At 46.0% G+C, this 23,168-nt stretch overlaps 1 protein-coding gene across 7 annotated transcripts in view; it reads left to right on the top strand.

The window, feature by feature from the left end:
- The window catches only part of LOC143924449 (ubiquitin carboxyl-terminal hydrolase 22-A), a 221,187-nt gene that overhangs the window by 111,163 nt on the left and 86,856 nt on the right, over positions 1-23,168 (top strand). For all 7 annotated transcript variants that reach the window (XM_077448773.1, XM_077448771.1, XM_077448770.1 and 4 more), the window contains one exon: positions 854-955. In XM_077448773.1, the coding sequence (XP_077304899.1) occupies positions 854-955 (102 nt within the window). The remainder of the gene's footprint in view (positions 1-853; positions 956-23,168) is intronic.

Here is a 23,168-nt window from a genome sequence, read left to right as displayed (position 1 = left end):
GGTTATATAGGGGAGGACTTCCTGTTTTTGTGCTGATTTGATCTACCAGTGTCCATTCACCTATAGGTGGCATATAACCCAGGTAGTTATCGGCTCTGTGTCCTGTGATGTACTCAAAAGTATTTTACAGGTAAGTATGATGAAAAAAATCCTATTGTTTCCCTATGGGAGCTGTCTTAACTGGTCCAACTTGTGTCGGTCTGACTTTTAAAAAGGTTCCTACAAAACTTTTGGTCCGACTTCAGCCCGTTTAATTTAACGAAATGTGGCATCCAGATTAGCATCTTAACTGATCCGACTTGTGACACGCAACATGTGCTCAGCAATGTTGGCACTGCAAAATGTATTTAAAAAAACAGCGCTATGCCCCCCCCACCCCCAATAATGTCACCCGTTGTAGCTCCAACTTGATCGGACGCTTTTTTTTTTTTCTTCTTTTCCCTAAATCGGGTCCCATTCGTTAATATTGCATGGAAGTCGGATCAGTGTTAGATCGAAGTTGAAGGGCAAAGTCGGATCGACAGTCGCAGATGTCATGTCGCACCAGTGTGAACCAGGCCTAACGGGGGCACAGACAACAATAACAGATTTTCTAATCCCTCCCCACACTATCCAAATCTAAAATAATAAATTACATTTGGCTTTTAGTTATACTATAACATGGTAGTCTTCAAGTGATTAAAGCTAAGGAAGTACTTGTAAGAATGTTTTTGTCTGTTTGACCTTGTGAGGACAACCTTTTTTTTATTTTTATTTATTTTTTATTATGTACACACATATATTTTGTACTTTTAATGGTGGATACATTCATTTACATTGCACTTGAAATTATTTTTGTGCATGTTCACTCTAGGTGTTGGAGAAAAGTATTCAACGTGGGAGCCAACAAAGAGGGAGCTAGAGCTGTTACGGCATAACCCCAAAAGAAGGAAAATAACCACAAACTGCACCATAGGTAGGTACAGGATTGCACATTCACCCCACTCCCCCTTCTTGCATTTTGGTGACTTGTAAACATAGGATGTAATATCTTTCATTGGTTTCTCACTTATTTAATTCTTTCTTTGCAGAGATTTGAATACATGTTGCTTTTAGGCATATAGCGCTGGTATGGGTTTCGGTTAGTCTGAGAAACCCTGTTAAAAAAAAAAAAAAAAAAAAAAAAAAAAAAAACCTGTACTATACTACCAAGCAGGTTATGCAGACAAAAGTAATGGGTTGTAAGCTGCTGTTACCAAATGAACATTGAAACATATGGTACCAGCTGCACATTATTAAATTTAAACCTTAATCATATGGTGCACAGGCAATGTAAAGACCCTGGATTATAGGCTTTTACCTTCAGGTGACTGGACACTGGGAAAGCTTTTCAAGACCTGCAAAATGGGCGTCTGCACTATAACCCTACCCCACTTTGCGAGTCACACTTTTTATCTAGTTTCCTAATGTGTTGGACCTCTTCTTCGTGGGGAAATCGCTCTTGGCTTAACCACCTTATTTTTATTATTTTATCTTCAAATTCTTAATTCAGTTTCTCACTACCATCTAATGCCACAAATAAAACTGTGCTTGCCTATTTGCACAACCTGTAATGCTGCTTCAAACACTGAATCCTGGGTGGGCGCTCATCTTGGCACATAGTGCATCACAATTATTCAGCTGCAGATTGCTAGACAGGTCTAAGGCCATGATTCATCCTTGTAGAACCCAGCTCTTTGGATACCTTTTGGGGTTGTTCCCACTGACAGGCGAAGCCTGGACTTTATGTACAATCCAGCATCATAGATGGATAAGACTGGATCATCCTGTATGCTTTTGACTGTTATTTAAAGGACCGGGTGATATTTGAAAGATATTAACTACAGTATAGGCTTGTCAAATTTTTGAGCTGAAGCTTAACCATTCAGAGCATGGTCTCGGGTGAATGACCAAGTGTTATGCACTTCCCGCCTGCAGTATGCAGAATGATGTCTGGGAAATGGTTCTGTTATCCTGACTGGGCGTCATATGACATCCAGTAGGATAACATGCCGGCGCACACCCATGGGGGCACCCATCACGACGTGTGCGGCGTGTCAGTCTGACACCCCACATCTCTGATCGTGATAAGCCTCTGTCGGGGCCCATCAGTGCTGCATATCATTGCGGCCTATTTGTGCCTATCAGTGCTGTATATCGGCAGCACTGATGGGCACTATTGGTGCCCATCAGTTCTACATATCAGTGCCCATCAGTGAAGGGGAAAACAAAATTTTATGAAAAACTAAAAAAAAATTTTTTTTTTCAAACATTTTTTTTTTCTTTTTTTTTTAGTTTAGCAAAAAATTAAAAACTGCAGAGGTGATCAAATACCACCAAAAGAAAGCTCTATTTGTGGGAAGAAAATTATGAAAATTTAGTTTGGGTACAGTGTTGCATGACCGCGCAATTGTCATTCAAAATGTGACAGCGCTGAAAGATGAAAATTGTCCTGGGCATGAAGGGGTGTAAGTGCCTGCTATTGAAGTGGTTATACATGCCACAGGTAGCACACATTACCCTCATTAAAACCTAGAGTCCTTAGAAGGTACTTGGGCACTTCCTCCCACCTTTTCACCATGAGAATTCTCTAAAGGACACCTAGGTTTTTTTTTCTTCTCTGTACACGCTAGTCCTATACTCTGCAACCTACTCTAAATACCCCACAAGGGATCACCATCACACTAAGCTATGGTGAACAGGCCAAAAGGAATCCATTGCAACATTCGCTCTGCTAAAGAGTGATGATGCCCCCTTTTGCAGCAGAGCAGGAGCTGCTTCAAACATCAGTCTCTGCATCTGATTCGAACACTGCTTTAGGCACGCAACAAGTGGCCTATTGGACAGAAGCAGGATTTCAGTGTCACAACTGACCACCTTAACACAGTCCTCTTTTGCCCAGAGCTGAAAAACACAATTTCTCTTCTCCTCCTACTCTTGTTTTTTTACTGGAGGTAGATCCTGATATGTCTACCCTAGGCGCCGAGGCAGACACAGAAGGGGGAGGAAGAAGACCTTATTAAGGCAGTATTGGATGAAGCTGTGGAAGATTTTTTTCCCTAGGTTGCCACTATTGAGCTTCATGCAGTATTCTTGCGAACATGAAAAAACTCACTGCTGCCATACGCAAAATCCTCCTAGTCTTGCTGTGCTCCTTTTGGGTACAGAAACCTGAAAAAAAAAACTTTTAAAGCATTCCCTGTTCACTAACAGAGAATGTGAAATCTATGATTAACTACTCCCAAGTTCTACCTATTGAATATGTCCCTTCTTTCAAATGTTCTACAGATAGCCTGGACAGCTAATGTTGCCTGTAATTTTTTTTTAAAAAGTGCTTCACTTGTATGCTTTTACAAGGAATACCCTTTTTTGGAGTGGCACTTGACTGATTCATTAACTTTCACTGAAGAGAAGGTTTTACACCACAGTGGAAGATCCCAAAACCTGCTCAGTAGGGGAGACCCTGCCTCTTCATAGCATGCAGAGCATCTAACTGCTCTATCCAGGCTTCAACTTCACAACCTAAATTAGGCTCTTTCATACAGTGCAAGACTTGGGCCACAAAGCCCAGAAAGTCTTCCCCAAAGGAGGAGCACCCTCACTTGTAAGGGATGTCTTTAAGAGTGTGCCTCCCTCTGGGTCCCAGATGTCCCAGACCTGTAGGTTCAATCAGTGGTACAAAAGAGTTCAAAACTCTACTCTCCTTACAGCTTTCCTCTCCAAAATTGACCAATAAATGGCCAAGGAGAGTCAGTTTCAGAATGCCCTGAACCATCTCATGCTCCAGTACTATACCAGACAAATTCAGTGGATTTTATTCAAATCTGAAGGAAAAAATTGAATAGTTCCACGCTATGGATTAAAGGAAGATCCTAATAGCTGCTGCCTCCACATATACAAACCACCAAAAGGTAGATGGCCAAAATGAAGTACAATAATGGCTAGTGGAATTGGCACCGCTAATGCGAAATGTGTTCTCATGTAACAGAATAAAGTAATATGTGCAACAAAAAAACACAAAAATATAAACAACCTCAAAAGTGCAGAGATTAGGTAATTATACCATAAAGTGCAGCTGTGCAATGATAACATAAAGTATTACAGTGATGACTGTGAACATGATAACCTTAATGATAACATTAAGTAGAATCCATAAATGCAAATAAAAGGCCATAAGTTCTTATCTGCAGAAATTTTCCAATAATGAAATTAAAGTGAAATGGGTACTGCCAAAACATGCATGCAATCGGGCAATATCTTCATGTCGCACTCGTGCACTCATCAGATAACACTACCCATCAAAGGGTAACTAGCCTCCTAAGTAACAATTGACTGTATGGGGGTCCTCATGGCAGCCTCTTTGATCTCCTTTGCCCCAAATGAGCTCATGAAAAGACAATGATGCCCATAGGGTAACTCCATAGAACACGTATATATTTTTTTTTTTGCGCAAGATAATGGGTAAACTGACAGGAATCCAAACGAATACAGGTGTTGTGTACAAAAAACAAAGTCCGGGTCGTGATGCATTCCACTGACCAAACCGGATGCCGTGCAAATGACTCCGCCTTATGAGTTTCGTCACAAAGATGTCATCAGAAGTGGCCCAACACTGTTCCCATTTATCCATATCCTCAGCACTTCATCAGTCACTTCAAGTTTGTTGCACTGCTTTTTGGCCTATCCTCTACTCCAGTATTCACAAAGGTCCTACACCACCTTTTCTTGCCCTACTTAGAAATCTGGGCATCCAGATCACAGACCAACTAGCCAGATGCTCCAGGACTTTGGTTGTGTGATCAATTTTAAGAATCTTACTCTCCAGTCTTCTTTGCCTGGAATTCTTTGGTCTGGTTCTACACACATCCTAAGCAATAATTTTGAACTCCAGAAAAGGTAATCCTGCTTGAGAATTGAGATAAAAGCAACATCCCACAATACGATTTTCTAGGCCTCATGGTAGTCTTCTTCAAGGCTGTATCGTGCACAATTCCATTGAGGAACTCTTCAATGCAACATCCCTTTCAGCAATTTTTTTTTTACAGATGATGTTTTAGTGTCAAACTATGCACACATATCATGCCTTGAGCCGAAAAATCCATTGTAGCAGGGGACTTTCCAGAGGGTGTGTGTGTGTATATATTATTTTTTAAATCTCCATCTCTCTATTTATATCTTCTCTTTCAGAGATAGATGGCTCACAAATCTCTGAGAATACGTGTGTGTATAAAATAATAAAATGGAGTGACACAGGGAAAAGTATTAAACGCATGAAGGGAGGTGCAAAAAGACATGGAAATCCAAGGCACCAGCTGAAATCTATCAGTAATTGGAAAACAATCCTGCTGGTTCAGTCTCAACTGATGGCCTAAAAAAAAGTCTCATTGCCAAAGTGTCATACAAGACACATCTCATGATGGGTAAAAGCAAAGGGCTCTCAAGACCTTTGCAACCTTATTAGTGCATTATAAATACCTAATGATGGCTTTGGTTACAGAAGGATTTCTAAACTTCTGAGTATTCCAGTGAGCACCATTGGGGCCGTAATCCTGGAAGTGGAAAGAACATTATTTCTCCATAAACAGGCCATGACTAGGTGCTCCTTGCAAATATTTCTGGCAGAGGAGTGAAAAGCATTATCGGTGTTGTCCAAGAGCCAAAGACCACTTATGGAGCGCTTCAGAAATGCCTGAAATTGGCAGATACAATTTTTTCAAAGGGAACAAGAAGTAAGGAACTCAACCTCCACAGTCTGTAAGCACGCTTACCATGCAAGACTCCATTGCTGAAGAAAAAGCAAGTTGAAACACATTTAAAGTTTCCTGCACAACATTTTGACAAGCCTGTGAAATACTGGGCGGAATAGTCTGGTCAGATGAGACCAAAATTGAACGCTTTGGAGGTCAAATGGCAAATCACATCACCCCAAAAACACCATACCAACAGTGAAGTTTGGAAGTGGGTACATCATGGTGTGGTGGTTTTTGCAGCATACGGTACTGGCAAACTTTGATATCATTGAAGGAAGGAAGATTGGAAAAATGTACCAAGACATTCTTGATAAAAATCTGTTGCCATCTACCAGGATATGGAAGATGGCATGAGGGTGGACGTTTCAGCAAGACCATGATCCCAAACACAAAGCCAAGGAAACGCTCAATTGATTTCAAAGATGGAAAACAAAGCTGCTAGAATGGCCCGGCCAATCACCTGACTTGAATCCGATAGAAAATCTATGGAAAGATCTAAAGATCAGAGTTCATAGAGGAGGCCCACGGAACCATCAAGATTTGAAGACTGTGTGGAAGAATGGGCCAAAATCGCACTTGAGCAATGCATGTGACTAGTTTCTCCATACAGGAGGTGTCTTGAAACTCATTTGCCAACAAAGGATTTTGCACAAAGTATTACATTTTAAGTTTCTGTGTGTGTGTGTGTGTGTGTGTGTGTGTGTGTGTGTGTGTGTGTGTGTGTGTGTGTGTGTGTTTTTTTGTTTTTTTATTGCATTGAACTGGCCCAGGAGAACCTAGTACACAGATATACTCAGACATCCAACAGCAGATGACCCCTGGCCTCTTCCCTAAAGGTCAGATCTACAATCTCAGGGCCCTCTATTCCATCCTGCTTTTAAGTTTCTGGCTTTAACAGCATGGTTGTTGAAGCCCAGGTCTTAAAAGAGAGAGGGGGGTTTCTGAGTCTGTTGCTCCTGCCTTGCTAAAAACAAGATAAGCCACCTTGAGGAAGATCTACTGTTGTATCTAGAAATTCCTTTTTGCCGAATGTGGCAAAAATACACAGGCACTTAAATTCAAGAAATGAATCTGTGCCTTGCATTCTGTCCTTCCAACAATACGGTTTTAACCAGAACTTGGCCTTAAGCAATTTTAAAAGGACAGATCGAGGCCTTGTCATTTGTCTTTCAAATACCTCCTGGCTTCGGAGTGCTTCCTTTGGGCTCTGTTTGGTTTTCTCTCCGTTTGAACCCATCAAGCGCTGTACTTTTTGGTTTAAACATTTCCCCCCCCCCCTTATATGAACTCTTATGCAAAGCAGCCTTTTTTGTTTCTATCCCATATGTCAGACCTGTCCTAGTTGGTGACTTTCTCCTTTAAGGCATTGTTCCTTTTCATAGCGATCTGAGTGGGATAGAATATCCAATCCTGGGACCAGGTTTTTGGGAACAGCCAGGAGTCTGGCTTGTTTGTGCAGGTGGGTCCTGGGCTTGTAGCAGAGCCAGGGTTCCAGCAAGGTTTCTGGGATTCACCCTCCTGAGGAGTCTAGGCGTGCAAGGCAAAAGTGTGCCTGTTGGCACAGGACAGTCTGACAAAGCAGAGTGTCACCGTGGGTACCGAACAGGGACCACAGTTACAGGGTCAAGAGGACTGAGGTCAATGCCTGAACAGCAGTGCTGACAAGAGAACCAGGTGGCTTGGTATTTTCCATTCGTTATTTCATTATTGCTTTTGAAGTTGAAACCCCTGCGTGGGAATCCTGGATGGACCGTTTGAAGAAAGGAAAATGGCCCAAAAAAGCCCTTATACTGCATATTTGCTTGTAGACCTTTGTGTTAAATGATGAATAAAAATGTACAGTGTTACATGACCACGCAATGTGACAGCCCTGAAAGTTGAAAATTTGCCTGCCAGGAAGTTGAAAGTGCCCAGTAGGCAAGTGGTTAAAAAAAAACAAAAAACTGTCTCCTAACTTTATCTGGCTCTTAGAGTCAAAACAAGTTTGATCAAGCCCTCAGCTCAGGTGTTCAAGTTTTGTCAAATGCTGGTCCCCAAATATGTTCATCTATCTTTGTTATACGCACTTTTCAGTTGTTTAAATGCTTGTGAAAGATCTTGATGCAACTATAAAGATGCTGCCATTTAAATGGATTTTTTTTTCAAAGTATTTTGTATGTATATTTGTAAACGGCTAAGTTTGCTGATTACAGATTATCTGCAGGTTCTCACCTCTTCCCCTGTACTACAGATGTCTTTTTTTTTTTTTTTTTTTTTAAACACATTCTCCTTTTTAATGCGAATGGATTTCTGGAGTCTTTCACCTCTTCCCCTCTCCTGTGAATCTTTACAGCTGCTCACCCCTCTTATGTGCCCTTCACTATCACCTAGGCCAGAGGGCTCTAAACGTTCTTTTAAAAAAAAAAGGGGACCAGTTTACTGTCCTTCAGACTTTCTGGTTGTTTGGGGCATCCGTAAAAAAAAAAAAACGTTCTTTATCGTTCATCATAGGACACAGAGCCTTAAGTATTTACTAAGTGGGTTATAGCTACCTTCAGGTGTTGACACTGGCACACCCAATACAGGAAGTTGACTCCCCTATATAACCTGTCCCCCTCCCAGGAGTACCTCAGTTTTTTCGACAGTGTCTAAAGGTGTTGGTACAAGTGAAGATGTGCTCTGCGGAGCTCCAGGGGGGATCCATGCTGGATTTAAAAAGCCTCCACAACCGGATCCATCCTGCTACTGTGGCTTCGAGATGGTACCCGGGCCTCGCATAAAAGAATGGGGTTTTTGCCTTTAACGTGCCTCTGAGGGCTGGACCCTAGGAACCAGGACTCTTTTTGGTCTTGCTACATTACAGAAAGCTGTCCTGAGGGGTGCTATACATGGTCCAAAGGAGGGGAACGCCTATTAAAAGGACCCCAGTCTTTGAAGGTTTAACCATGCTGCCCGCCGTAATGAGTGAAGTTTGGATCTGTCTGTTTACAGCAGTATCCTGCAGTGAGGAAAAGGTAAGAGGAAAGCATAGGAACTGCAAAGCCAACCTTTTTGACTTTTTTTATTTTTCAATTATATTGTAAAATACCTTAAAAACTCTAGAGGGAGTAATCGTGTATGGACCCTGTTTACATCTATGCTAATACAGCGTGTGTCTCAGCAGCTGGGGGGGGGGGGGGGGGTGTGTGTGTGTGTGTGTGTGTGTGTGTGTGTGTGTGTGTGTGTGTGTGTGTGTGTGTCTTCTCTCCCCCTAAATGGGGAAACTGAGTGGATAGCGATACATGTTATGTTTAAACCAGCATAAATATGAAAAGCTGACAAAAAAGGCTGTGTAAATACCCTTCCCACCTCCCCTCTGAGGTGACTCTTGCTAAAGCACAGGAAAGGGTGTGGCGCATATTCAATCAGGCTCACACCTGAAAAAACTTAAAGCAGACAGTGTCTATCAGAGCAGCTGAAGCAAGGCTGCCGCAGGACACAGAAGCGCCGGTGCACGTGAGGGGTTTACACAGGCATTTGCAGTACAGGAAAAAACATATTGTTTAGCATTCATTCTATGCTTCCACTGTTTTTCCTACTATTGTTCAAATAAATAGAACAGTTCTTGGAGTACCTTTGCTTTTTGTGCTTTGCACTATGGCTTCAAGGCTTACTACTAAGGCACCAAAACCACCCCGAGGCACTGGGAACTCCAGACATGCCTCCGCATTGTCATCCTCTGGAGATGCCTGATATGGCAAGCCAGGGTGAGTCATTGGAAGCAATTGGTGGTGCAACTGCTTCTCACACTTCAGCCCCTGTATACGTGACTGAAGATGCATTTTTCTCTGCCCTGCAGGGCTTAGAAGGAAGGTTAGCGGCTTTACTCGCATCCTCCATTAAAGGTGATAAGCGTGCTAGATCCCCCCCCCCCCCCCCCACTCCAAACCCCTTACCAGGGGAACAGTCGGGACAGGATAAGGTATTGCCCTCAAACGATTGGGGAAAAACAAACCGATTACTCCTGCAGAGAAAACTGCTAAAATTTCAGCTTCACAATCTGAGGTACAAATCCTTTACGGACATGGTTCGCTCCACTTTCATGGTACCCCTAACAGAGTCAGCTGAAAGTCTGGTTTCTTCTTTGGGTTCCTTGAAACTTTCAGAACCAGTGCATGCGTTTCCAGCCCACACATTACTAGAGAAGCTTATTTATACTGAATGGGATCATCCGGATAAGCATTTTCTCCCTCCGAAGAGATTCTCAGTTCTCTATCCTATGGAGGAAAAATTCACCAAAAAATGGAAAGTTCAGCAGTAGATGCTGCGATTTCCAGTGTGAATAAAAGTTTAACTTGTCCAGTGGACAATGCACAAATACTAAAGGATCCAACAGATAAAAAGTTGGAATTCCTGCTTAAACTTATTTTTTTTTAGCAGGTACTATTGCTCAGCCTGCAGCTATAGGCATCTGTCAGTCCTTAAAAGACCAGTTCAGAGGCCCTCAATGAGCTCCCTGCACAACAGGCCAGTGAGTTGGCCGATTTACCAAAAGCATTAGGTTTTGCCATAGATGCTATAAAGGATTCTATTCTCCAGGCGCCTTGCCTTGCACTTGTGCTAGTACACATGCGTAGGACCCTTTGGCTAAAGGGCTGTTCTGCTGAAGCACCATGCAAAAACCTACTGTCTAGTTTCCCATTTCATGGGGAGTGACTATTTGGCGATTATTTGGATAAATACATCCATACAATTTCCAGTGGAAAAAGTACTTTTTTGCCAGTCAAAAGAAAGTATAAACGTCCTTCATTTAAACTGATTTTCTTTCCTGCACCAAGCGCATGTACCTGTAGGTAGTGGCGACGGCTTCCACTGTCAGATTCCAGAGAAAAATCGCAGGGTCAGGCCCAGGCTCAAAAGAACACGTGGAGCCACAAAACTACAAAGAAAAATACTAAGGCCTCTTCATGAGGCGTCTCCCCTCACCAAGGTGGGGGGGGGGAAGACGTCTGCATTTCTCAGACGTCAGGCAGAGGGAAACTCAGGACAGATGGGCTCTCTCCACAGTGACTCTAGGATACAAACTAGAGTTTCGTGAGTTTCCACTATCTCACTTTGTGAGATCAAACGTTCCCAAGGATCCAGGGAAAAGACAATGCCTATTTCAAGCTTTAGATTGATTGACTCAAGGGGTAATCCTACAGATCCCCACAGAAGAACAAGGTTTAGGTTTCTATTCAAACCTGTTTACGGTACCAAAACTGAAAGATGTCGGGCCCATTCTATATCTAAAAAAACTAAACCGGGTTCTAAAAATTCGCTCATTTTGCATGCAGTTGATCAGGTCAGTGGTCTCCATCCTACAAGGCAGAGAACTTCTGGCATCCATCGACATCAAGGACGCATATTGGCATGTCAATATATTTCCCGCTCACCAAAGGTTTCTGCGTTTCGAAGTGGAACAACTGCACAGTTCGCGGCCTTACACTTCAGGCTAGCTACAGCACCACGGGTATTCGCAAAAATATTGGCCCCACCTCTAGCCAGGTTGAGGGCACAGGGCATAACCGTTTTGGCATACCTAGACTATCTATTGTTAATAGACCAGTCAGTGACTCTCTTAACCTAGAGAAGTCTTCCTTAAAACCAGTAAGAAGGCTGGATTACTTAGGCCTGATCATAGATGCAGCCCAGAAAAGGGTGTTCTTGCCTCCAGCAAAGATCAGCTCCATACAAGAGCTGGTACGGGGATAGTCAGGTCAAAAGCAAATCCTTCAATTCGCCTTTGCATGAGGTTGTTAGGAAAGATGATAGCTTCATTCAAAGCAGTCACCTATGCCCAGTTCCATTCAAGACTGTTGCAAAACAGAATCCTCTCTGCTTGGAACAAGACGATCCAAGCTGTGGACTTGCCAATGTGGCTGTCCCCAAGAGTGTCTCAAAGCCTCAGTTGGTTACAAAGCCAGAGGGGGAAATCCTTCAGTCCAATAATCTGGAAAGTAGTAACGACAGATGCCAGCCTCTCAGGCTGGGGAGCGGTACTAGAGGAGACGACAGTCCAGGGACAGTGGTCAAAACTCGAAAGAGCCCTGCCTATCCACATCCTAGAGATTCGGGCAGTGTATCTGGCTCTGAAAACCAGGACCTCCAGGTTAAAGAATTGTCCAGTCCGGATTCAATCCGACAATGCCACGGCTGTGGTCTATATCGGTCACCAAGGGGCCACCAAGAGTCTCAGCTCAGAGCGAGGTGAACCATATCCTAAACTTGGGCAGACAGGAATGTCCCATTCCCATTGGCAGTTTTCATTCCGGGATTAGAAAATTGGCAGGTGAACTATCTAAGTCGCCAGCAGTTATTACCAGGAGAATGGTCTCTTCACCCTGAAGTGTTTCGGACTGTTTGGCAAAGTTGGGGGACTCTGGACATGGATCTTCTAGCATCCAGATTCAACAAAAAGTTAGTCTACTTTGTGTCCAGAACAAGGGATCCACTCGCATACGCAACAGATGCACTGGTAACTCTGTGGGATCAGTTTTCACTGATCTACGCTTTCCCCACCAATTCAGTTGCTGCCTCGACTTCTTTGCAGGATCAAGCTGGAAGGAAAGCCGGTAATTCTGGTAGCACCAGCATGGACCAGAAGGTCATGGTATGCAGAGATCGTAAAGATAGCAGTGGAGGGTCCTTGGCCTCTCCCACTAAAGCCAGAACTGCTATCGCAGGGGCCGATATTCCATCCTACTTTACGAACGCTAAATTTAACGGCTTGGCTATTGAAACCCACACTCTGAAGAAGCGTGAGCTTTCCATGTCTGTTATCTCAACTTTAATCTCTGCAACAAAACCAATTTCCAGAGCTGTATATTATAGAGTTTGGAAAGCTTACGTTTCCTGGTGTGAATCGAAGGGTTGGCATCCTCGGAGATATATTATAGGCAGAATCCTTGCCTTTCTACCGTTGGGCGTAGAGATGACGTTGGCCCTAAGTAGTATTAAGGGCCAAGTCTCAGCCTTATCGGTTTTATTTCAAAGACCGTTTACTACGGATTCTTTAGGCTAGGGTTTTATGCAAGGGGTGATGCAGATTAATCCCCCAAATTAGATCACTATTAACCCCTTGGGTCTTGAATTTCATTTTGTCAGTGTTACAGAAACTGCCATTTGAACCATTACAGCATGTTCCCTTACTCCTTCTGACTAGGAAGCTGATGTTTCTGGTTGCTATATCCTCAGCAAGGAAGGTTTCAGAATTGGCTGCTCTTTCCTGTAAAGAGCCATATTTGGTTATTCATGAGGACAGAGTGGTGTTGCGCCCTCGTCCAGGCTTTTTGCCAAAAGTGGTTTCAGGCTTTCATCTGAATGAAGATATTGTCCTACCATGGTTTTTCCCAAAATCATGTTCCAGGGAAGAAAAATCACTACATTGCCTTGATGTAGTGAGAGCACTGAAAATGTGTTTAAAGAAAACTGCTCAGATTCGGAAGACCGATGTCTTATTCTGCTAGAGGGTCCTAAATAAGGACAGGCAGTGTTGAAATACACTATTGCTAAGTGAATTCAGCGAGATATAATTCAAAAGTATGATTTAAGCGGTAAGATTCCCCCTATTAAAGTTAAGGCGCACTCTACCAGAGCAGTTAGTGCTGCTTGGGCAGTGTGTTACCAGGCCTCCTTTGCTCAGATCTGCAAGGCCGCAACTTGGTCTCCATTCCATACATTCACAAAAGTTTACCAAGTGGGCATAAGAAGGAATGTCGATATCACCTTTGGGCGCAGTGTGCTGCAGGCAGCAGTATAAGTCCTCAAGGTCTGGGGGTGCCCTACGGGTTGTGTCTCCCTCCCCTCAATTAGAATTGCTATGGGACGTCCCACTAAGTAAATACTTAAGGCTCTGTTTCCTATGATGTACAGTAAAGAAAATAGGATTTTTATAACAGCTTACCTGTAAAATCCTTTTCTTGGAGTACATCATAGGCCACAGAGGTCCCACCCTCTTCTTTTATGGGATTTAAAGTGGTGTGCCCATTAAAAAAAAAAAAAAAAAAAATTAGGTCAGCAACTACAAATACTGCAGCTGGTGACTTTAAATAATCAGACACTTACCTGTGCCAGGGTCCAGCGATGCGGGGGTTCGAAGCCCCGCTTGTCCCCCCCCCCTTCCGTTCGTTCGGGGGTGCCAGCATTGTAGCTTTGGGCTTCCGGCTGTTGTTGCACAGCCGGGAACCTACTGCGCATGCGCAAGCAGCGCCGCGCAATCATCTCGGACCTGTCACTTGTTCCAGATGATTGACAGGAGGGAAGGGGCAGAGCTGAGCCCTTCCTGCGCCGCAGGGAAGTGATGTCACAAGCCCAGGCACTGAAGGAGGCAGACTGAGGGGATCCCTAGCAACAGCCATTTAGAGGTAAGTAAAAAAATTCCAAATTATTTTTTTCGTACAGGAATATTATTTTATTTTAATTTTTTGTGTGCTACACCACTTTAAGTATATTGCTTGTATTGCTTGGCTACAAAAACTGAGGTACTCCTGGAAGGGGTTATATAGAGGAGTCATCTTCCTGTATTGGGTATGCCAGTGTCAGCACCTGAAGGTAGCTATAACCTACTAAGTAAATACTTAAGGCTCTGTGTCCTATGATGTACTCCAAGAAAAGGATTTTACAGGTAAGCTGTTATAAAAATACTATCTTCTTTATCGTACGTCACGGGACACAGAGCACCATAGTAATTACTGTGTGGGTTACAGACCACCTTCAGGTGATGGACAGTGGCACACCCTAAACAGTAAGTTGCCTCCCTATATAACGCCTCCCTTACCGAAAGCACCTGCGTTTTTTTTTTTTTGCCAGTGTCTAAGGTGTTGGTCATGAGTGAAGATGTGCTCTGAGGAGCTCCAGGAGGGATCCTTGCTGGACTTAAATAGCCTCCACAGACCGGATTCAACCAAAGTGCCACTGAGGCCAAGGGGGGTGGTACCTGGGCCTTGCATAAGGAGGTTTTGCCTGTAACTCCTCTCCTTGCAGGGCTGGACCCCAGGAACAAGGGCTTTGGTCATTTCTACATTACCTAAAGTTTTTCCTGGTGGGGGGGGGGGGGTGATGATACAGGTCCAAGGGAGTGGAACCCTTGAAGGTTTGCTAACGCAGCCCGCCGTGATGGGGGAAGTTTGGATCTGTCTGTTACAACAGTATTCTGCGGCAAGGATAAGGTAAGGGAAGAAGCCTAGGAACTGTAAAATTGTTGTCGTCACTTCAGCTCAGTGTCAGTCTGTGTGTGGATTAGTAGCAGATTCCTCTTGTAGGTAAGAGATCTGCCATCTTGCATTTCTCCCCCCTGGGGGGACCAAGAGGATTAGGGAAATCAACGGGGGTTGCTCCCCTTGCAATTCCCCCAACCCCCCCCCCCCTCTTCACCCAATGCCTTGTTTTCTTTGCTCTAAGGTCCCCCCCTGTTTGGTGTCATTGTGCCTCTCTCCCCATCACCCCCCCGATGGGCCTGGGGACCGTTTTGAGGGGGGGGCAAGTGTGCACAAAGGGGACAGGGCCACGGTGCTGTGTGAGAGAAGTAGGTCCACAAGGATGCATGGCGCAAGCGCAGGGGGAGACATTGTACTGACAGCAGTCTCTCCTGGGCTGTATAGCAAGGAGAAGCAAGCTGGTTGCCCACTCAAGACACAGGAGCAGTGGGGAAAGTAAGGGCTGCAAATGGGCATTCCCAAGATGAAAAGGACATTTTTCCCAGTGCTAGGTTGAACTTGTATTCACTGCATTACACTGTCAGACTATTGTTCAGCAATTAGTGCATTTAAATAGTGCCTCTGCTTCTGTGCTTAGGGCTATGCCTACTAAAAAGGACACCACAAAGACCTTGATTACCAAAAAAGTGTGCCTCCACACTGTCATCTTCTCCTGAAATACCAGATGTGGGCAAGCCAGGGTGAGTCATTGGAACCAATTGGTGGTGCACCTGCTTCTCACATCTCAGCCCCCTGTATATGTGACTGAAGGTGCCGTTTCCTCCGCCCTGTTGGGGCTAGAGGGAAGATTAGTGGCTTTAATCACATCCTCCATCCAAAGTGATAGGAAGCATGGTAGATCTCCTCCCCCCACACCTTTAGACCTTTTATCAAGGGAACAGTGGGTACATGATGAGGTGTTACCCTCAGATGATCAGGAGGAAAGACAGATTACTCTGTCAATGGTGGATGAAACCTTTTCACCCTCGCAATCTGAGAAATTGCTGGTACAATCTTACGGAGATGGTTCGTTACGTTTCCAAGCTACCCCTAACCGAGTCAGCTGAAAGATCCGTTTTATTCATTGGGTTCCGTTAAACCTTCACAGCCTTTGCATGCGTTTCTTGTCCATGCATTACTAGAACAGCTTATATAGGCTGAATGGGATCGCTCAGATAAGCATTTTCTCCGTCCAAAGAGATTCACCGTACTCTATCCCATGGAGGAGAAATTTACCAACAGATGGCATGTACCAGCAGTTGACGTGGCTATATCCAGTGTGAATAAAAAACGTGTCCAGTAAACAATGCATAAATGCTTAAGGATCCAACAGATAAAAGGTTGGAATTCCTGATAAAAACTCTAGTCTCTTTTGTTCACTGACTGACACAGCTCAAGTAATCTTGACCGTAGGTTATTACGCCACCTTCAGGAGAGGACTAGGCAGAACATGTAATACATGTGAACCACACAGGGGGTGGTCCCTCTGTTAATAACCCCTCAGCCTGCTTCTTGCAGCTCAGCTTTTTTTCTGGCTAGTGAAGAAGGACCTAGGCTCCCTGCGGGACCACCGGTCCTTGGGATTTTTGGCTGAATGTTTGCCTTATGTGCAAGATTTTAAGATCATGTGATCTGCCATCAACAGCCAGCTGGGTGTCAGGCTGGATAGTCTAGATCCTTGTAGTCTCCCCAGCCTGACCATCGAGCATGTGCAGACCCTAGCTATGAGCTGGGTCAGCCACGACATGCCCCTCTGGCTCCAGGGGCGGTCGGTGAGTGTAACGCTCCGGGGCACGCATATGACCGGACTACCGATGTCCTTGTCACAGTGTGCCGTGGAAAGCAGCTACCCCGTACTGCTCGGGAGTGGTTCCGTGATGGGATGTCCCCAGCTCGTCCAGATGGCAAGTACGGCTCTTCCTGCCTCGGTGGGATTGAGCAGCTGGGCATTCCCTGGGAGGTCGATTAGGGGGTCTCTCTCCTCCCTTCTCTCCCTGTCCCTGTTTTTTTGCTCAGGACATCTGGGAGCTGATGCTGGACGCAGACACCTGTAACTGAATGGTGCAGCACTCAGTCGGGGTGGTGAGGCCTGCGGTGGGTGCCCCTCAGTCTGCAGCAGCTAGGAGGATGGGACTGTGCACCTGTCCTAAGCACAGCTTCAGAAACTGGTGTTTCGTCCCCAGAATTCCCTGCAATTGCAACCAGCCCGTCTGCAAACTGCAGTGCCTTTTGGATGCTTTGTCGCGGTCCTTGAAACGTTCTTTGCCAGGGTGGAGGCAGTGTACGGACACAAAGGTGGTAAAAAGCAGCCCCTGACACCCGCCCCCCTCCTCCGGGGAGAGCTCTTACACAGACTCGGGCCCCGCTGAGACTGGCGGCCCCTGCTCCGTTTCAGATGACACTGACCAGGACCGATAGGACAGTGAGGTTGAGTCCCCATCTGGGTCCGCACAAGACAAAATGCTAGTTTGAGCACTTATCACAGCTGTGCGTGATACCCTGAAAATTCAGGATACAGCAGGTTCTTCAGCGTTCCCTTTTGGGTCCCGCAAGCCAGCCCGTACACCTAAAGTGTTTCCGTATCTGACTTATTTCGATAAGTTCATATACAAGGAATGGGGAAGCCTGCAACGGACCTTCTCGGTCCCTAAAAATGGCGGTTCACCCCTTTGAGGAGAGCCTTCTTAAAAAATGGTCGGCTCCTCTGGTCGTGCACCCCCCAGTATCCAGGTTAAACAAATTAACCACGATCCCGGTAGAGGGGACTCCTACATTTAGGAAACTACCAACAGAAAGGCAGAGGCAGTGGGCCCGTTCCTTATTTACGGTTGTGGGGTCAGCAATATGACCAGTACTGGCCACAGTACTAGTGTCGCAAACACTTACTGAATGGGCAAAAACGTTTGCACCGTGAATTGGAGAACTAGCAGACCAATTAGTGCACGGCCTTAAGTACGTTTTGTGACGCGGCCCTGGATACGCTTCCTTTGCTCTCCAGGGCTTCAGTGTCGGCAGTGGTGCTGCGGCGCCTGATTTGGCTAAAATGCTGTTCTACGGACCAGGCATCAAAAAAAAAGCCTTGGCTGATCTACCCTTCCTTGGTGAGCAGCTATTTGGAGCCTCGTTGGATGACATTATTAAGAATGTCACAGGTGGGAAGAGTACCTTGCTCCCACATGCCAAGAAGACTAAGGAGTCAGATGAGGGCCCTCATTTTCTGCTCAAGAGGCTTTTTCGTCCGTCCGGGACTTCGGCTAAAAGCTCCCAGTCCAACAGGTCGACCTCTGAGGGACAAAAGTGTCCCTAGACCCGCAAGCCTGTGAGCAAAAGTGCTAAGTGTTTGGCCACCAAACAGATTCTTCCCCTCCAGCATTCCCGGCTTGCCGCGAGGCCCTATTGGGGGCAGTAAGGGACCTGCTAAGCCGCGGGGTGATGGTGCCTGTTCCGGAATCGGAAAGGTTTCAGGTGTTCTACTCCAATCTGGATGTACCCCTTCCTTTTTGAGGACTACAATATTGGACCTGAAAGCCCTTAATTGCTTGGCAAAAGTACAGAGGTTCAGAATGGAATCTGTTCGCTCAGTTGTCGCTGCACTCAATCAAGGGGACTCCCTGGTGTCTTTGGACATCCAGGATGCGTACCTGCACATACCCATATACCTCAGGCATCGGAGGTTTCTACAATTAGCAGTAGGGGAAGCCCACTACCAGTTGTGGCTCTCCCTTTTGGCTTGGCATCAGCACCCGAGTCCTATTGGTTCCAATTTTGGCATTGTTGCGACAACGCGGTATTGCAATCATAGGTAGCCTAGACGATTTCCTCCTGAGAGCAGCTTCTGCCTCAGAATTAAAGGAGGATGTGGCGATCACCATGCAGACCCTGCAGGGATTTGGGTGGCTGTTGAACCTCAAAAAGTCGGTGCTTATACTGAGCGTTTGGAGTACCTAGGCTTACTGCTGGACTCCGTGGAAGTGAGTGTTTCTCCCTTCAGACAAACTGTAGACTCTCAGAGCCGCGGTAAAGCTATTGATGAACCACAGGTGATCGTCACTGCGCTTCTGCATGCAAGTCCCTGGGCCTCATGGTGGCCTCCTTCAAGGCGGTATCGTACGCCCAGTTTCACACCAGAGTCTTGCATAAGGAGATATTGACAGAATGGAGCAAATATTCGTTATCCCTGGATCGGCAGATTCGGTTGAGCCAGGCAGTCAGGAACTCCGAACTCTGGTGGCTTAGGTCCCCGGCACTTCGGTCCGGGAAGTCGTTCCTACCTCTGCATTGGACAGTGATCACAACGGACGACATTCTGACCGGCCGGGGTGGAGTACAGTCAACCCAGGGCCTCTGGTCGGGGGAGGAATCCAAGTTGCCGATCAATGTGCTCGAGCGATCAGGCTACATAGTCGACGAGACTAAGAGGGCGTCCGATCAGGATCCAGTCAGACAACGCCACGGCAGTGGCATATGTCAACCATTAAGGAGGAACAAGAAGCTCGGCTGCAGCAAAGGAGGTCGCTCACATCCTTCAGTGGGCAGAGCGACATGTACTGGCCTTGTCAGCCATTTACATCCTGGGAGTAGAAAAATGAGAATGGGCATTGCATCCAGAGGTGTTCAGGCTGTTGTGCTTGCGGTAGGGCACATCAGACGTGGATATCCTGGCCTCCTGTCTCAATTGGAAGGTGCTGAGATTCGTAATCCAGGACAAGAGATCCTTGGACGGGCGCGTCATCGGGTCAGTACGGACTGATCTACGCCTTCCCTCCGCTAAATCTGTTACCATGTCTGTTCCGCAGAGTGGAGGCCAAGGGGATTCCAGTGATACTGATTGCCCCAGATTGGCCTCTGTGTCTGTGGTACGCCGGTACGCCGACCTGGTACGCTTGGTTGCGGACGCTCCTTGGCAACTACCGATGCGAGAAGACCAGTCTCAAGGTCCGATTCTCCATCCTGCTTTACCATCGCTGGTTTTAACGGCATGGCTGTTGAGAACCAGGTGCTAAGGAACCGGGGCCTGTGGGACTCGGTTGAAATCACAATGTTGAGGGCATGAAAATCTTGACGGAAGATATACCATCATACCTGGAAGTCCTACATTTCCATGTGTGAGGAGAAGGGGTGATGTACACGCACCTTTTCCGTTTCGAGGATTCTGCCGTTCCTACAGCGAGGAGTAGACCAGAAATTGGCTTTAAGCACCATTAAGGGACAAATATCGGCCTTGGCTTTTTTTCCCAATGACCCCTGGCGTCTCTCTCTAGTGAGCACTTTTATACAAGGGGTCCGGCATGTAGTCCCTCCGGCGCATTCCACCCTGGTCCCTGTGGGATCTGAACCTGATGCTATTGGCGCTTCAGAAACCGCCGTTTGAGAACATCAGGGAAATTCCCTTGTTGACTTTCTCAGAAAGTGGTCTTCCTAGTGGCCATTACATCGGCCAGGAGGGTTTCGGAACTGGCGGCCTTGTCTTGCAAGTCGCCCTATCTGGTTATCCACAAGGATAAGGTGGCGTTGCGTCCGCAGCCTTCTTTTCTCTGCCCGAAGGTGATTTCGATGTTTCACATCAATGAAGACCTTGTGTTACCATCTCTGTGTCCTAAACCGACATGTCCTAAAGAGGCTGCCCTTCATTCCCTGGACGTGGTCCGGGCTCTAAGGGTATATTTGTCTGCCACGGCTCCCTTTCAGAAGTCAGACTCTGTTAGTTTCGGTAGCTGGTCCGAAAATGGCGGTCTCGTTGGCCACCATTTCCAGGTGGATCAGACAGATTGTGGTCCATGCCTACACCTCGAAGGGCCAGGTGCCCCCCTTTCCTGTCATGGCCCATTCCACCAGGCAATTGGAACCTCTTGGGCTTTCCGACATAAAGCGTCAGTCGCTCAAGTAAATTTAAGTGTAAGGCGGCGACTTGGTCGCCCGTTCACACTTTTACCAAATTCTGCAAAGTGGATGTAAGCGCATCATCTGATGCCTGTTTTGGCCGCAAAGTGTTGCAGGCGGCCCTGTAATGTTGCAATTCTGCGCTTTCTTCTGTTAAGAAAATACTATTTTTGTACTCACCGTAAAATCCTTTTCTCTGAAGTTCACTGACTGACACAGCACCCTCCCCTCCTCCCCCTCCTATTGATTTATGTTGTACTGCTTGTTGACGTACTGAGCTGCAGGAAGCAGGCTGAAGGGTTCTTACCAGAGGGACCACCCCCTGGACGGAACTGTAAAGTTCTGTTGTTTTCAAATGTATTACATGTTCTGCCTAGTCCTTTCCTGAAGGTGGCGTAATAACCTACGATCAAGACTACTGGAGCTGTGTCAGTCAGTGAACGTCAGAGAAAAGTCTTTTACGGTGAGTAAAAAAATCCTATTTTTTTATTTGGCAGGTGCGGTTACTCAGGCTACATTTGCTGCAATAGGCATCTGTCATTCCCTAGAGGGCCAGTTTAGACAGGCCCTTAAGGAGGTTCCTGTACAGCAAGCCCGGGATTTGGCTGGACTGCCAAGGGCTTTATGATTTGCCATAGACGCCATTTAAAGATTCTATTCACCAGGCGTCCCGCCTTGCTCTTGTGCTAGTACACATGCATGAGTAGGTTCCTGTGGTTAAAAAAATTGGTCAGGCTAAGCACCATGCAAAAGGCTCCTGATTGGTTTTCCTTTTCATGAGGATTGGCTATTTGGGGATGATTTGGACAAATACACCAAAAGATTTCAAGTGGGAAAAGTACTGTTTTGCCAGTTAATAGGAGTAAACGCCTTTCATTTACTTTTTCTGCTGCGCCAGGGGCATCCGCCTCTAGGCAGTGACGAAAGCCTCAGGGTCAGGCCCAGGCATAAAAAGTCCTGGGGCTGGAAACCTGCAAAACAGAATTCTAAAGCCTCCTTATGAAGTGGTGCCCCCCCTCGCCAGGGTTGGGGGGAAGACTTCTGCAGTTCTCAGATGTCTGACACAAGGAAATTCACTCTACAGTAACTCTAGGGTACAAACCAGAATTTTGGGAGTTTCCGCCATCTCGTTTTCTGAGGTCAAATGTTCCCAAAAATCCAGGGAAAGACAATCTGTTTTGGGCACAAGACCGATTACTGGCTCGGGGTGATCATACAAATCCCCACAGAAGAGCAAGGTTTTTATTCAAACCTCTTTACGGTACCAAAACTGAATGGAAATGTCAGGCCCATTCTAGATCTAAAGAATCTAAATTGTTCCTTGCTCTGCTCTTTCTGCATGAAGTCGATCAGGTCAGTGATTTCTATCCTACAAGGAGGAGAACTTCTGACATCTATCGACATTAGGGATGCATATCTGCATGTCCCTATATGTCCTTTGGGCTAGCTACAGCATCCCGTGCGTTTACCTCTAGCCAGGTTATGGGCACAGGGCATAACAGTCTTGGTGTACCTAGACGATTTATTGCTAATAGACCAGTCGGGGGCTCCTTTGGAGCAAAGCGTGTGCATTACAACCAGTTACCAGGAAACTCTAGGTTGGATTCTCAACCTAGAGAAGTCTTCCTTAAAACCGCTAAAAAGGTTGGTGTACTTGGGTCTGATCATAGAGACAGCCCAGAAAAGGGTGTTCTTGCTTCAGGCAAAGAGCAATGCGTAAGAAAGCTGGTGCAGATGGTCAGGTTGAAAAGAGATCCCTCCATTCGCCTTTGCATGAGGTTGTTAGGAAAGATGATGGCTTCATTTGAAGCAGTTCCCTATGCCCAGTTCCATTCGAGACTGTTGCAAAATGGTATCCTGTCTGCTTGGAACAAGACTGTTCAAGTTCTAGATTTGCCAATGCGGCTGTGCCCAAAGGTGTCCCAGAGCCTCAGTTGGTGCTTGGTATCTGGCAGTTTGCAGAAGGAAAACTCCTTCATACCACACCTGGATTTCAGGTTGGGGATCAGTACTGGAAAAGACAACTGTCCAGGGACAGTGGTCCTGAACCGAAAAAGAGCCTTGCCTATCAACATCATAAAGATTCGGCAGCGCGTCTGGCTCTGAAGCCCTGTCCTGTCAGGATCCAATCCGACAAGGCCACAGCTGTGGCCTATATCAATCGCCAAGGGGGCACTAAAGGTCATGCCGCTCAGAGTGGTGAACTATATTCTAGCTTGGGTGGAAAAGGATGTTCCTTGCCTATTGGCAGTCTTCGTTCTGGGAATATAGAATTGGCAAGCGAAATACTTGAGTCGCCAGCAGTTGTTTCCGGGGGAGTGGTCCC

The sequence above is a fragment of the Lithobates pipiens genome, unplaced genomic scaffold (assembly GCF_037356315.1).
Source record: "Lithobates pipiens isolate NorthernLeopardFrog02 unplaced genomic scaffold, aLitPip1_a1.2 Scaffold_22, whole genome shotgun sequence".
In the NCBI taxonomy this organism is placed as follows: Eukaryota; Metazoa; Chordata; class Amphibia; order Anura; family Ranidae; genus Lithobates; species Lithobates pipiens.
Note: the sequence above shows the minus strand (reverse complement) of the source record. Positions and strands in the feature narration are given on the sequence as shown.